At 39.3% G+C, this 14,679-nt stretch overlaps 1 protein-coding gene across 1 annotated transcript in view; it reads left to right on the forward strand.

Moving 5' to 3' along the window:
- Positions 1–14,679, forward strand: part of cacna2d4a (calcium channel, voltage-dependent, alpha 2/delta subunit 4a) — a 125,569-nt gene that overhangs the window by 103,638 nt on the left and 7,252 nt on the right. The window contains exons 28-32 of the mRNA XM_074697697.1: positions 3,800–3,861; positions 11,425–11,439; positions 11,926–11,970; positions 12,236–12,298; positions 14,235–14,305. Of these exons, the coding sequence (XP_074553798.1) occupies positions 3,800–3,861; positions 11,425–11,439; positions 11,926–11,970; positions 12,236–12,298; positions 14,235–14,305 (256 nt within the window). The remainder of the gene's footprint in view (positions 1–3,799; positions 3,862–11,424; positions 11,440–11,925; positions 11,971–12,235; positions 12,299–14,234; positions 14,306–14,679) is intronic.

Raw genomic sequence — 14,679 nt, forward strand, 5'->3', positions numbered from 1 at the left:
AGATCAGTGTGCATATGCGTTCAGTTCAGTAGTCATTTGAGCAGTGTCTACAGTTAGATTCAACTGCAGCTGTCTTAAGACAAAACCATTGCTGTATGAACCATTAGTTGTTTTAAAGGTTAATGACTTTTCGAATATTCAAATAGCATTGCCCATCTCTAGATAGGGATAAATCTCCAATGTTTTGGGAATTTTTACCTGATTCTGAAACAGTTGAACTTCTTTCTCAGGTCGTCTCTTTCAGAGGGTTGTACCTCTTCACATTGATTTCCTCTTTGTGCCAACCAGGTTTTTTCTTTTGTCTTCACACAACTTTTTTTGTGCTTTGTTTGTCTTGTGGTAACATTTTTGAAGGATTGTTTTTTTGTTTTGTTTTGTTTTGTTCGTTTTTTTTTTTGGTTTGTTTGTTGTTGTTTGTCTTTCACAAAACACAATCATGTTGTCCTTGGATGAAGGATTTCAATTACCAAAATCCTTTTACACATTGTCCCAATGTTGGAGTTGCTGCTGTACTTAGTATAAGTGTAACTACGACCTCTAGGTCACCACAAGGTCAACATCCAGTCATGTATTTAAATGGGAGTTGTATAAACTTTGACTGCTGGAAACATTTTCTCTCTCAGAATCAGGAGGTAAAAGTTCTTGAAGGATCATAGCCTGTAGAGTAAAACATTTAGAAAAACTGGCATGAACTAAAAAATTTAATGATTCCATCTCCAGGCTCTTCTTTCTACTTTTTTTGTCCTCCTTTTCCTCTACCCCCTGTAACCAGGCCTAAAAAGATCAACCTAGAAACTAATCTCTTTCATAACAAAAGCCTCTTTTTTCACCTGACTCCATTAAAATAATTATCCCGCTCTGGGTATTTATCACAGAACATGATGATGTTTGTGAGTGTTTATTCAAGCTTGTGTTGGGAGAGGTCGGAGTGTGTGCAGGCATGTGTGTTTAGACGTCTTTTGTGTATTGTGAGCGGCATGGAGGCTTTCCCTGGGAGGCTGCACAAACCATGCTGGGAGAAAAAACGCTGAGTCTTTGATGCTAATATGAAGTGTCATATCTTCCCTCGCAGTTGTGTGTGTTTGTTGTGTAAGTGTGGGTGTGTACGGAGAACTTATGCAATTATAGCCCCCTTTCTGCATTACCGTGCTAACTAAAATGCTGATGGACGTTCAGCCATAAGCTGACACAAGCAATCACTCTGCCCCCGTCTGTCTGTGTGTGTGTCTGTGTGTGTTTATGTGATACATGTACAAACGAAGGCTAATTCTTGGCTTAATGTTTTGAGGCTGACAGTGCTACGATGCAGGCAGAGGTCGGACGCACACATATGCCTCCGCAGACACACTCTGTCTAAGAATAGTCGGTTCACACGGCGGTTCTGAGCCTCCGAAGGCCGGGCACTGTTCAGGGATTTAAGTTGAGTTGTGAAGGCAGAGCTGATCTGAGGGTCCTCTTTCACTCCTCCAGCCTGAGAGTTTAGGGAGCGTTAAAGTCTCAGTCAGGGATGTTAATCGGCTCATCAGTGTTTCTTCTTCTCAACTGCTGAAGTTAATTTCTCCCTCTCCGTTTATGGTTCACTAGTGCTTCTGTAACCATTACTTTTAAAGAAAGCACCACTTTGGCTGAAAGACCAATGACATGAACTGTAAGAGTGTTATAAATTCCAGTGCCATTACTGTCAAACTGTGGTTTTCCTTTGAGACTTACTTCACAGGCAATCAAACAGATTTAAATCCAAACTTGAGTATTTTAAATGCAGCTGTAAATTCATGACACTTTATGACTTAACTAAATTAAAGTTAATAAAAGCCCTAGATTACATTTTTAAACCCTTAAACAATTATGTGCTGCTGTCACTTAAATTAAAGCTACATCCACAGGTATACAGTTAGTGCATAGTCTACCATTTAGAAAAGAAATCTTGCTGAGGGTTTTACAAAGTCAGTGAGTGGTGAGAACATGCAATCAGTCTGTCATGTGAAACTTCATAGAAATATGTTGTACGAATGTGTATTACACATCTTTTGAGTATGCTGCAATTATAGTCAGTGTTATTCACACGATGTGCAGAGCTGCGAATTAAAAGATATGGAAGCATGATACATACATATTCACCCTGGTGCCACGATATCACATAGACTTTAAAAAAAATGGACGTCATCTTGCTCAGCTCGAAGTGAGGTCATCACGAAAGCTGCTCCCTCTGGTGGCTGGCTGCAGTATAGGTCAAAAAATCAGACTCCCCAGTCATTCCAGATGGGCTGTGGTCAAACTTTATAAAATTCATACACCTTGTAGGAATGTTTCTTACGTCCAATTGTTGTGGTGATTTGAAGATATCATTTGGCTATCTTGTATCTAAGTCCTCTTTTTTCTGAAAAGTTTTGTTTTCATTAGTTATAAAAGGTTAAAACTGAGGTTTTACGTTAAATTTATCGATGATTGACAGCTGACGTTCTTGTGTATTTTTTTCAAGGAATGTAAAATATGTTGGAAGGTAGAGTCAAGAGGTTATTAGACTCTCCAAAGAAAAAAATAATTGTTATTTTTGTCCCCCGGCTCCACTCAGATTCTCCCAGAATCCCTCACAGTCTTTACTGCGCAGACTCTGGCTGCAAACTGCTACCAATGTGATGGGGATATTTTGGCTTCCAAACCGTACAATGGTAAATGGTGGAGCCACGCTGTCCACTTCGTATACAGTCTATGCGATATCATGATAAACAACAGCATGATTTACTCTTAATATGTTACTAATAAACAAGTTAGTAGCCCACCACATTGACGCAAGTGTGAAACATACATTTAATAAAATTTGTCACACAGGTTTTTTGCTCTGAGCTCTGCAACAATAGGATTACATTTTAAGGAATCTCTGACTTTTAAAGAGTTGTGGAACTCCTGTGTTTCAGTGACCTAAGTTGTGCGTTTGTTAAGCTCTGTATCTGTAAATCCTAACCTACTAGCTCCTCCAGGAACATCAACTATCACACAACCATAGGAACAGGCTTGGATCAGTCATTGTGAATTTAGACTTAGATACGGCATGCAACTCACATTTCAGCATAATTTCCACAAAATATTGAAACAAGAATGAGTCTTACTTCTTTTGTCCGACTGTTCTAGGCTTGTATAAAAAAAATTATCTCAGCTACACGTGGTCAGAATTACAACTTTGAGGAAATATAATTTTCAAGTTTGTTCATTTTCCAGACAACTGTGCAGGAGTTTAAATGTGAATGAGGTTAGGGACTTTTCAAAAACCAAAATTTAGCAAAATGGTATTACTCTGAACTTTCAGAACATTTAAAATGTCATAAATAAAGATGAAAGTTAGCAAAATAATAGAGTATTAAACCAGATTCTTTATATATGCATGTCGGCATCAGAAGCAATTCTGTTCATCTTGACACCATTAAAACTAAGAGACTGCAACAAAGGCAGGGAGTGTAATAAGAAAGAGATGATTGTATTGAGGAAATCGTGCTGTGCAGATACGCCTGGTGCACATTGTTTCCCTCTCCTCCACCAGTGTTGCCATGACACTTTCAGTATGTGCTCATTGTGTTTGCATTGGAGAGACGTCCTTTGAAAGTCAGAGCTTCAGCCTGCAGTATTTATACTCCACCTGTCAACCAGTAATCTGAAATATCCTCAATCTGAAGTTCCTCCCTCCTCGACCTTGTCCTCTTTTCTCTCTATTCATCCTCTTTTTATCTTTTTTTGCATTATTACTTTCACTACACTTTGATTAATCACATCCCTTCCTGGTTTCTCCTTCTGTCTGTCTCTGCAGCCATCGGTGTCCAGATGACTTTAGATGTTCTTGAGTCCAAGTTCTGGGCCATCGCTGCACAAGTGAGTACATAAAGGATCAAGAGTCCTCCACTGTAATTGTTTTCCAACAAGATAAATCAACCCTTCCTATTCTTCTTTGAGCTTATACTGAAAATGTGGCATTGATGAGTTGTAAAAATGTAAAAGGACCATGTTTATAAAGTGATTCCTGTAGCCTTTAGCCCAATCAGAGCAGTCTCACATCACAAAAGTGAGCTATGACACAGACACCAGGGACACTTCAAGGTCAAGTGTCTTGCCTAAGGACACTTCAGCATGTGGTCAGCACAACTTGGCATCAAACCCCCAACCTTCCAATTAAGAAACAACCCACTCTGCTTCTTATCCACAGCCGCCTCACACTGATAGAGGAAGAAAAACTCTGTCTTGAATATAACCTGGGGCTGGCCTCCAGCTCAGTTACCAGCTGTTTACAGCTTCCTGCTCTCCAAGCGGAGCTAAAATGATACAGAGAAATGATAAATGTCAGGCTCTGCTGAGCACTGTCTGGGAATTAAACCCAGTCATTATTGCATTATTGCTTTAATTTTTCACATTGGGGTTTATACTAATTAGTTTGTATTTTTTAATGTCCTCTATAAAAGAAATTTATTATAGCCCTGTGTTGGCACTAATGAGAAATGTTGCAAAATTTATGTTTATGGCAAATATTGAACAATGCTTTCAGAATACAAACAACACAATAAAGATGTTCCTCATTTACCAAAGAATAACACCATCCTATAATTGGTTTTCTGTCTGATGGGATATTAAAATTTAACATTACAACTGCAAGTGATATCCAAACTAAACAAAGAACAGGTTGTAGGTCAGTAGCTTTCGTTATATGATACGCTGGCTGCTTCAGGCTTTTAACCACTTGTCCGTTCTGACACCTTTTATTTCTCTATGACAAGAAGTCAATGGTTATTACAGCTTCTTTTTTCACTCTAGTAGTTTGTAATTACAGCAATTACACTAAGTTGGATTCTAAGCTGAACTACACACACCATTAAAGAAGTGATTGTCCTGCCTGGACTATCAATTTAAACAATTCAACATCAGAACTTGAGTTGTTTTCAGCTTCTGCTCAAGCTGTGCGTCTTCCTGTGAGTGAAAGTAGTATCCTAAAGGTTTTGTTTACATTTTCAAGACAATATTTAGTACGAAAAAAAAAACCCTGACTAATTTAGCGTAACGCTGTTGCTATAGCGGGTGTTTGGTCTTCCCCTCCACTCCCAAGTCTATAAATGTCAGCAGTTAAAAGAGCATTAGGGCTGCAGGCGAGTCATTAAATGATGGATAGGTAGCACAGAAAGGATCAGCAGCTCTGAAGTGAGCATGTGTGTGTGTTGTTTATGTTTATGAAAGTGTAAAGAAGAGTATACTGTGCCTGTTTTATGCATCTGTTCACACATGTTCATCAACTAAGACCTCATTAGCATCCTTCACTGCAATCTCCTTCCTCACTAGATTAAAGGAGCTAAATCCTGTTACCATGTACACTTCTGACCCTCTCCTCTCCTCTCCTCTCCTTCCTTAAGTCTCGGCTTCTTCCCTCCTGTCCCCTCCATCAACTCCCTCTCAGTACAATCTTCCACCCCTTCTCATCTCCTGCACTCTTTCCTTTTCCCCTCATCTCCTCTCGTCATACCTCCCTCTTCCCCCCCAAGATATCTTACATAATCATCTTATCCTCCTGTCATGTACTCACTGTCAGACATCTTTATTTTATAGTGTTTGTGTGCCCGTGCAATCACGTGTGTGAAGATGTGTTCATGTGTGTGCAAGAAATCCTCTCAGTGGTCCATTTTTTTTAAGTTTTGATGAAACATCTTCATAAAATGAGGTTGTCATATTGAATAAAATACACAGAATGTTGTACAGGAGAGCCAAGTCAAATCCTTTATTTATATTTAATCAGAAAATAGTTTTGATTTATTTTTTGTAATCTTTTTATCAAAATGTAATCATGTATACATTTATAAAAGCTTCTGATTTTTTAATTACAACACTGGACAAACTTCATTGCAGGGGAAATTTTATTTTAAGAAACTCTGCTCAGAGACCCTTGGACCCTAGGGAGGAGTTATATAAGCAAAGGGAAAGCCCAGACCTTACAGCTACGGTATAAGGACGAGTGCCCTGAAATAAGATGTTATTAGAAGATGAATTATGAATAAGTGAGGGGAGGAAAAAAGCAGAAGCTGCCAACTAATAGGAATCAGTCAGGATGTTATCAGGAAAATGTTCTGACATCACTGTACAGCGTGCTCTGCTTCTTCTACTGTCTCGGTGTGTGAGTGCGTGTGCCTGCGTCTCCTTCCAGGGTGTTTAAATATGAAAGAATGAAGGAAAGAAACACTTTACCGACGCGTCTCGTTACTGCCTTTAAATCTGCAGCTTCATACAATCATGTGCTGTTAAAACAAACAGTGTGCAGCCTGCGGTGGAAGGAGCCATATGCCTCTCACACTCCTTCAGTGCAGTTATTTATTTGACAGCGAGGGCAGATGCATGAAGAAGCTGTGAGGTGATAGTAATGAGAATTAGGAGATGATAGATTTTTTGCCATTCAGATTTTGACATGCTCTTCATCTCACTGACAACACTCAGCTGTTCTGTCTTTCCCTGTAATCCGAAGCTATTTCTGCAGTCACAAACACAGAAATAATTACATTTGGCATTTTGCAAACAAGATAACTGTAGTTTTCTAATCTCCAGTAATGGAGCGTAATGATATCAGGCATTTATTGCATTGCAAATAAATAAAAGTCTGGTTATAATATTGAGATTCACTGCGTACTTGGAGTTTGTGCGACAGTGGGATCATCAGTCAGGGTGAGAACCTGCAGGGTGGAGTTTCAGGAAGTGAGAGTGATAATTAAGGCTGCCACATCACCTTGACTCCTCCTGAAGCGAGGAGACACTGCCAACACAGGATCTGGATAAACCGCCTGTTACTTGCTGCCGTCATTAAAAAAGCTCACACTGTATTTTCACACACACTAAGCTGAGACTTTTCCCAAGTTTCAAGGTGAGGTTCATATGTGAGAATTTATTCTTTACCCCACTTTTTCCTACTGCTCTTGAAGAAAGCTTTCAGCAGGCAGTTGGATAAGCAGGAAATAAGGAAAATTCGCTATGTACATGATAATACACTGCCTAGCCAAAACAAAAGTCACCACCAAAAACCATTGATGATGGTAGAGTCTGACCGCTGTCAGTCAGCAATCAGTGAGGCTAGCTGGAAAAAAAAGGCTTCGAATTGCTAGGGAGCTTAAAGATTGGACTCTAGAGCAATGGAAGAAGGTCATGTGGTCTGATGAGTCCAGATTGACCCTGTTCCAGAGTGATGGACCATCAGGGTAAGAAGAGAGGCAGATGAAGTGATCACCCATCATGCTTAGCGCCTACTGTCCAAGCCTGTGAGGGCAGTGCTATGATCTGGGGTTGCTGCAGTTGGTCAGGTCTAGGTTCAGCAACAGTCTGTGCTCAAAGAATGAGGTCAGCTGACTACCTGAAGATACTGAATGACCAGGTTATTCCATCAATGGAGTTTTTCTTCCCTGATGACACGGCCATATTCCAAGATGAAAACACCAGGATTCATTGGGCTCAGATTGTGAAGGAGTGGATCAGGGAGCATGAGACATCATTTTCACACATGGATTGGCCTCCACAGAGTCCAGACCTTAACCCCACTGAGAATCTTTGGGATGTGCTGGAGAAGGCTTTGCTCTGCGGTCAGATTCTACCATCATCAAAGAAGATCTTGGTGAAAAATTAATGCAACATTGGATGGAAATAAATCTTGTGACATTGCAGAAGCTTGATGAAACAATGCCACAGTGAATGTGAGCTAAAGGCGGTCCATCAAAATATAGTGTGTGTGACATCTTTTTTTGGTGGTGACTTTTTTTGGCCATGCAGTGTACCTTAACCCCTTTGGACACTCTTTAGACCAGGGGTGTGGAAACTTTTTCGAAGAGGGCCTCATTTAACTTTATGAAAATAACCGAGGGCCAATAGCTCTTACCGACACATTTATTAACCATGAAAGTATGTCAACACTCTATTTTCTCTTTCAGTCTTATAAAATCAAATCTCACCTGTCCCTCAATCGTCTCTTGATACCACATGACAGGAGGTCAGTTTTCTGCAGTGTTACATGCTGTGTAAACACCAGCAAACTCTGCTTCTTCGCAAGGAAAATGTTCTTCACCAGGGGGCGATGTGGGACAGGAATGTCAGGATTTTTTTTAAAAGCAGGATCAAGATCTGGATTTTATAGGCATTGTTTTTCATAATCAGACTATTTTGACCTGCAAACCACATTTTTAGCCCCAAATGTTTCTTATCCTGCAATTTGAACTGTTTTTATTCACCAATTCATAACTTTAATCTAGTCTTGTGTCTTCTATTCTGTTATTTGAACTCTCACATTTTCACATCATGATAAATACATTCATTTGAAGACGTCAGCTGTAAGAGTGGTTGAATTTCTACAGACTGTACTGAGCTTTGGCTTTATACAAGCAAGCCTGTGCACAGTTTAAATGTAGTTTAGTAAGATGTTACAGGATATACTTGTGTAATTAACAGAAAACGTAAATGTTCACATAAAATTAGAACATGATTTATTTTTGTGCCATAATTAATATACTGAAGGATGAAAGCTTGTGGGGGTGGGGGGGATGAATTTGGACATGCTTGGTTTGGACCAATACAGAAACACCCCTTTAATTATATAATTACCAGTTTTCCACTTAATCTTCTTGACAGATGAACACCTCTCATCTCAACATGCACATTTTAGCATTAATAAAAGATTTATCACACGCTGTTTAACAAGTCTGATAAAGATTGTGAAATATGTTTTACTGCAGATTTTTAGACTTTGTTAGATTTCCCATAAACAGATAGCATAGTTTCCAACTGGTTTCCGACAGGTTCCTCTTCCACATCATACCCTGCTATATTTTAACAGCAGGGGAGAAAAGATCATCCTTCCTGTCAGTCCACTCTCTGAATTGCAGTTTATTTCAGTCGACAGCTGTTGGAAGCAGAGAGAAAGACTGACACTTTGCTGTAATAGGATCGAAAAGGATGATAGATCATCTCATTCACACTTGGACACGCTCTAGATAGCCCGGCCATGATTTCAAAGACACATCGTCCACAGACACCAGTCTGCACACAGTAGACAGAGGATGGGGCCTTCATCATTAGAGGAGCTGTTGGTATGATGACCCATGAGTTTTCCACTGATGAGGAAATAAGACAATAAATACATTCCTGATGATCTTGTGTATGGAAGAATTGCCCCACACCTTGCTACATATTTTGTACTGTTAATTAACAAAAAAAATCGTTTGGCTGTTCCTTTATTTGCTGTATTCTTGCATGCCTGCTGGAAAAATGATGAGTACTTCAAGTTATTTGATGATTCAAATAGTTTTTTACTGTGCAAAGACAGTGCTGTCAGGAAATGATGAATAAAATGTGACAGGGTAACGCAGGGAGATGATGACAAATGATCACAGCAAGTACAGCAAGGACAACAACAACAGTGACAAAGACAAAAAATGACTCGACGGGGCGCCGGTATGGCCTAACTGTTTGGTCCAGTGCCCCATGGACTGGATCTGATTCCAACCTGCTGCCTTTTTCTCCCATGTCTCGCCTCATCTCACCATGTTCCCTGCTCCATCCACTGTCCTGATGCTGATTGGAGACATGAAAGGCCTGAAAAAATAGCCCTAAAAAGGCAAGAAATATATGAATGAAACATGTAAACAGAGGTGGAGGGAGAGAGTTAAAAAGAAGGATTTGGTAAAGGTATGAAGAAATCAGGTTGTTGCTAGAGACTCCATAATAAGATGGGCGACATGGCCGCCAACCAAAAGTGAAGCCAAAACATTGGATAAGCTGTTGGAGAAGAAATGGCATGAGACGAAACACACACTGAGGCAGAGTCATTAAACTTTATAAAAACAAAGTTGTCTGCTTTAAGGCCCATTTGCAGTCCCATTATGTAAGAAAAGGTATACGTCCATCACTGCTCACATACTTCCATGCCCAGAGTCAAAAGTTTATGACGACAACAAACTCAAACACAAACATGGAGACTGTGGAGGAGGTATTGCCAATGTACCTCTTGCATAAAATACAAAAGCAGAGGCTCAAGGTTTTCTTCAGATTGACACCACTGTTGTTTCTTCTTCTTGTCTCTCTAAAGCTACATATAGTGACAGCAACAATGCCACCATGGTTTACGGTGGAGCTGCTCTGTTTGGCCCGTACCTGTAAGCTGTATGGATTCAATGAAATGTCATAAAAATGCAGTCAGATGTAAAATATAATATGCTTTAAAACCACTCATAGTAACAGTAGTATATCTGTATTATTTATTTATTTAAACAGTGATCAACTAACTTTTTTCATTTAAAGCCCAGCAAAAATTGGTTTGGCCTACCCAAAACTGAAATCTTGGGATATTCAGGGGGGGTTATTGTTGGCTTCACTTTTGTAAAATAAGAAGTGTTGAAAGTGTGTCATCCAGTGTCCATAGTCAGCTAGTGTTGGGCAAATTCACACAAAATGAAGTAGCTTGAAGTTCAACTCCCACAGATTTGAATGAATGTCCTCAGTCAGAAAAAAACAAAACCATGAATACTTAAATTCGCTCACAAGACTTTGATTATTGGCTGGAAAAATCTGCACAATATTGTTATCTAAATGCCCTTAAATAAAAGAGACTGGAGGTAAAGGAATGATTAACATTAAGTGAATTGTTCTCCTTGCCCAAAAAGCTTCACCTCTGCAAGACCATACAAGTTTATCACCTGTGAAATCATGCTTAATTAATTTGTAATATTCCTTTAAATGTTGATGAATGTTGGCTTCATCAGCTACGGGTACTGCTAACTCCTGCTGCTGCAAACAGTTTTTTGTTAACTCTCATTAACTCTCAGCAAACCTTGATACCTACCCAGAACTTCTCCGAATGTTTCAGAGTCAACTCACTGTTTTTTTTTTTTGTTTTTTTTTGTAATGTAAGCTGCAAGATGAGTTGTTCAGTTCAACAAAACACAAAAACATTGATTTTAGTGTAAAACAGTGCAAGTGTTACAGGAAAACCTCATGACAGAAACTTTGGGATAAGTTTTTTTTTTTTTTGTGTGTTATCAAATTTGTGGTTTGATGTTTTGTTTACGTCTTTCCTCCTCTATGCTCTCTTTAATTTTCTATCTCAGTCTGCCTCCAGACTCTTGGGAGGTTGCAATTAGGAGTCAGAATAGGTTTTTCTGTCCTTCCTTAATTGCCGTCCTTTAAGCATGGTGAAAAATCTGTTCTCTGTTCTCTAAAACTAAATATTTGTAATCTTTCCTCCATTACTGTGACACATGAGAGTAGCTTAAACCTAGAAGATTTATGACTTGTCAACTGCAATCTATCAGCAATGGAGTGAGACAGTCTATTGAATGGGCTGACCTACACATCATTAACTGAAGTAATGTTCCTTCTCTTCTTTATTCCCTCCTTTTATCCCTCTTTGTTCTTCGTTTCACGTCTTCTCAGCCAAACGACACAGATGTAAGTATGAATAATTTCTCCAACACTCTTCCTTTTTGCCCTGAGTGAAATCTCTCATCTTCACCACATGCCGAGCGCCGTGAAATCAACTTCACACCCTACTTAAAACAAATCACACACACACAAACACACATGCACACAATCCCTGACATGCAGAAATGACAAATGCACAAGCTTGCAAACAAGACTCTTAGGAGCTAATCACAGGTAGATGAGACATATCACACGAAAATTAACACCTTCTCACTGAGACGGACAAGTTTTTTTTTCCACACTCACACGTACAAAAGCACTTGTTAACACTGACACATGTTTGAGCATCACACCTCTACTAGCAGCACATATGTTCCTGTCACTTCCTAGTACACACCAACATACCAGTTTCTGAACGCACGTCCAACCACTTTGACCTGTATTTACTCGGCGACAAGTCCTCTGCTGTCACTTTGTCATCACACACACTTTGCTTTCCTGTTCCTCCCTCAGTGCTCTGATGTAGAATGGGCTTGTCCTCTGCGCTGTGACAGCTATGTAAGTATTCTCTCCATCATCTGATACGTCCTGCATTCAAATTCCCAAGCTTTACTTTATTCAGTCTTTAAGCTGCCAAAGTTTGACAAAGAATGATCTGTTACTGATAAACGCAGTCGGAGACGTAAGAACTAACTCATGTAACTTTGATTTAAAGTCCAATTAAAGTTTGTTCTAAGTGTAATTTTCTCTGTGGTGTTTGACACAAATTCTTCCTAACACGCATAATTACTTCCTCTGTTTCTATCTCGCTCCCTAATCTCAGGATCTCGAGTGCTACGTGATTGACAATAATGGCTTTGTCCTAATTTCTAAACAGCGCAATGATGTGAGTGCACGCACACACACACAAACACACACACTGCAACAGGCACAGGCACTGAAAAATTTGCATCGTTTCACCCTCTAGCTTTTCTCTTGATTATCTGAGAGCCCTTGCACCTCTCACGTCAATATTCATAACACTGAAGGAAACAAAATAAAATACAGGTGATCAATATTTATCACTCGTTTGTTATTTATAAAACATCTATATACTTCACTACCTCCTAAAGGAGTGAACACACTGTCGAAGCAACACTATTTTGTTTTTTTTCTTCTTCAACCTACACTTAATTAGTTGTTTTGCTTGCTGCCATGCCCAATTCAAACTTTAAATTTATCTTAAAATGCTTCTTTTCTTTACCCATTTGCAGTGACATTTTCAGATTACATCCTTTTCCCTCAGTAACCATCAGCTTGAGGTTTAGGCAGTAAAATTGGCTGTGTCTCATGAATCACAATGAGCACAGCACTATATAAAGACAGCAACACCCCAGCCACAATTGTGCAACAACAAAACATCAGGGATGCAGCAATTTGCTCAGAAATCTTATATTTTTTTTCTTCTAATGTCTTTTTTAAGTTCTATAGCAAGACGCAATGAAAATAAATTCTGTTGCATGTTTAAGCTGAAAAATATTTGACAGGATGCTTTTATGATTTATTTTTATAATAATTTCTTTGCTGATTTTGTTCTAAATAATTTTCTAATGCAAAGGTTTCCACAGCATTTTATTAATCCATTCTATTAATTCTATTGGGATAACAGGCATATTGAATCAATACAATGCCATCAGTCTTTCCCTGTCATATATAGACTTCACTATTTGTTTCATTTTTGTTTTATAACCAGACTAGAAAGTTTCAATACACTCATCTGACTCTAGTTCAAACATGCTTAAAGAGGGGGTGGTATTTTTTTAAGGTTTTTATTGTCTCTCTGTTATCCCCCCAGTAGCTTTACATAATTAAAAGCTAAAAAAAAATTTCCCTATATTTCTCTCACTGGTGTTTTAGAAATCCCCTTTTTCAGTCTCTGAAATGCTTATTTTAAGCTGCTGTCTCTTTAAAGCTCCCCATTCCACAAACCCCCTGCCCTCTGATTGGCTAGCCCTCTGGAGGCCTGTTGGGGGCAGAGCTAATGTTGCATTCCATTTGTACTCAGAAGTCGGAATTTCCGAGTTCCGAGTGGGAACGCTCAGCTGGGAACCCCCCCAGTAATTAAGCTCCTGTTAAATTCTTTTTATTTTAGAATTTCTGACAAGTGTTTTTCAGAATAAATCAGCTGTATATATAGTGTAATTCAATGTTTATATACAGAAATACTGCTGTTTTGGCAAGTTTTCCGACTTGGCAACTGGAATGCTGAACTCAGGAAGATGTCATTCCCACTCCTGACTTCCCAGTGCCGAGTACAAATGTAATGCAGCATATGGACAGACCCTGGTGTTTGAGGCCTGCCCCGCTAGTCTCATGAAGATCTTGTGAAGAGCTTGTGCTAGTTTTTGAACTTGTTGATTTGAGCAGCTTACTCAGAGATTCAAGGATATCTACAACGTATGAATATGTAACTGTCTGAAAATCTGCATGTGTTCAGAACAGACATCCAGACTTTTTGTTATGTCCATGTTTAAAATAAAGACAAGCAGGATACCCCCTCTTTAAGCTTGTGCTCAAAAATATCAAAGTTAGGATTACGATATTGATGCACAAAGGAGACATGGCAACAAAATCCCACGTGATGACTAACATTGCTTCTGAAACAACATACAACATGCACAGCTGGATGAATAATTGATCACACAGTTCAAACTGAGTTGAGAGTGCAAAGGAAGAACGCCAGTGAAGAGTGACGTGGATATCTGTTGTGTCTCAGTTTCATGGTGGCTCAGTCTTACACATCATTTCACAAGAGTTACTTTGCCCTCTCTCTTGCCCGATAGGCTGGAAGGTTCTTTGGCGAGATTGACGGATCAGTGATGACGACTCTAATCAGAATGGGGATGTTCAAAAGGTAACGTCTACTCGTGCATCGTGTCATCTAATTCTCCTAATACATGGATTTGAATCCTGACAGCTGCATTTATTTACCACTTTCCTAATGGTGTACTACAAACAGAAGTTGTTTAAACCAGCTGGTTGGCTTGTTAACGTTATGTGTGCTTTTTGTTCTGTCACACATAAGCCCTTCATCTGTATGCAAACCCAACACATCGCCTAAAGGCTGTGCTTTACAGTCATTTCAGAGATGAGGAGCTTTGTGTTGTTGCTACGTGATGTGTACGGTTTCTTCTGTTTTATACCCTCTACGTGCTGAGGGTTCTCTGTTCAACCATCTTTGTGTCTGTGGTTCTGGTTCCCCTGTTTTCCTCTTTCTTCCTCCATTTG

Source organism: Halichoeres trimaculatus, unplaced genomic scaffold, assembly GCF_033239565.1.
Source record: "Halichoeres trimaculatus isolate MK-OKI-2021-1 unplaced genomic scaffold, fHalTri1.1 fHalTri1_scaffold_21, whole genome shotgun sequence".
Lineage (NCBI taxonomy): Eukaryota > Metazoa > Chordata > Actinopteri > Labriformes > Labridae > Halichoeres > Halichoeres trimaculatus.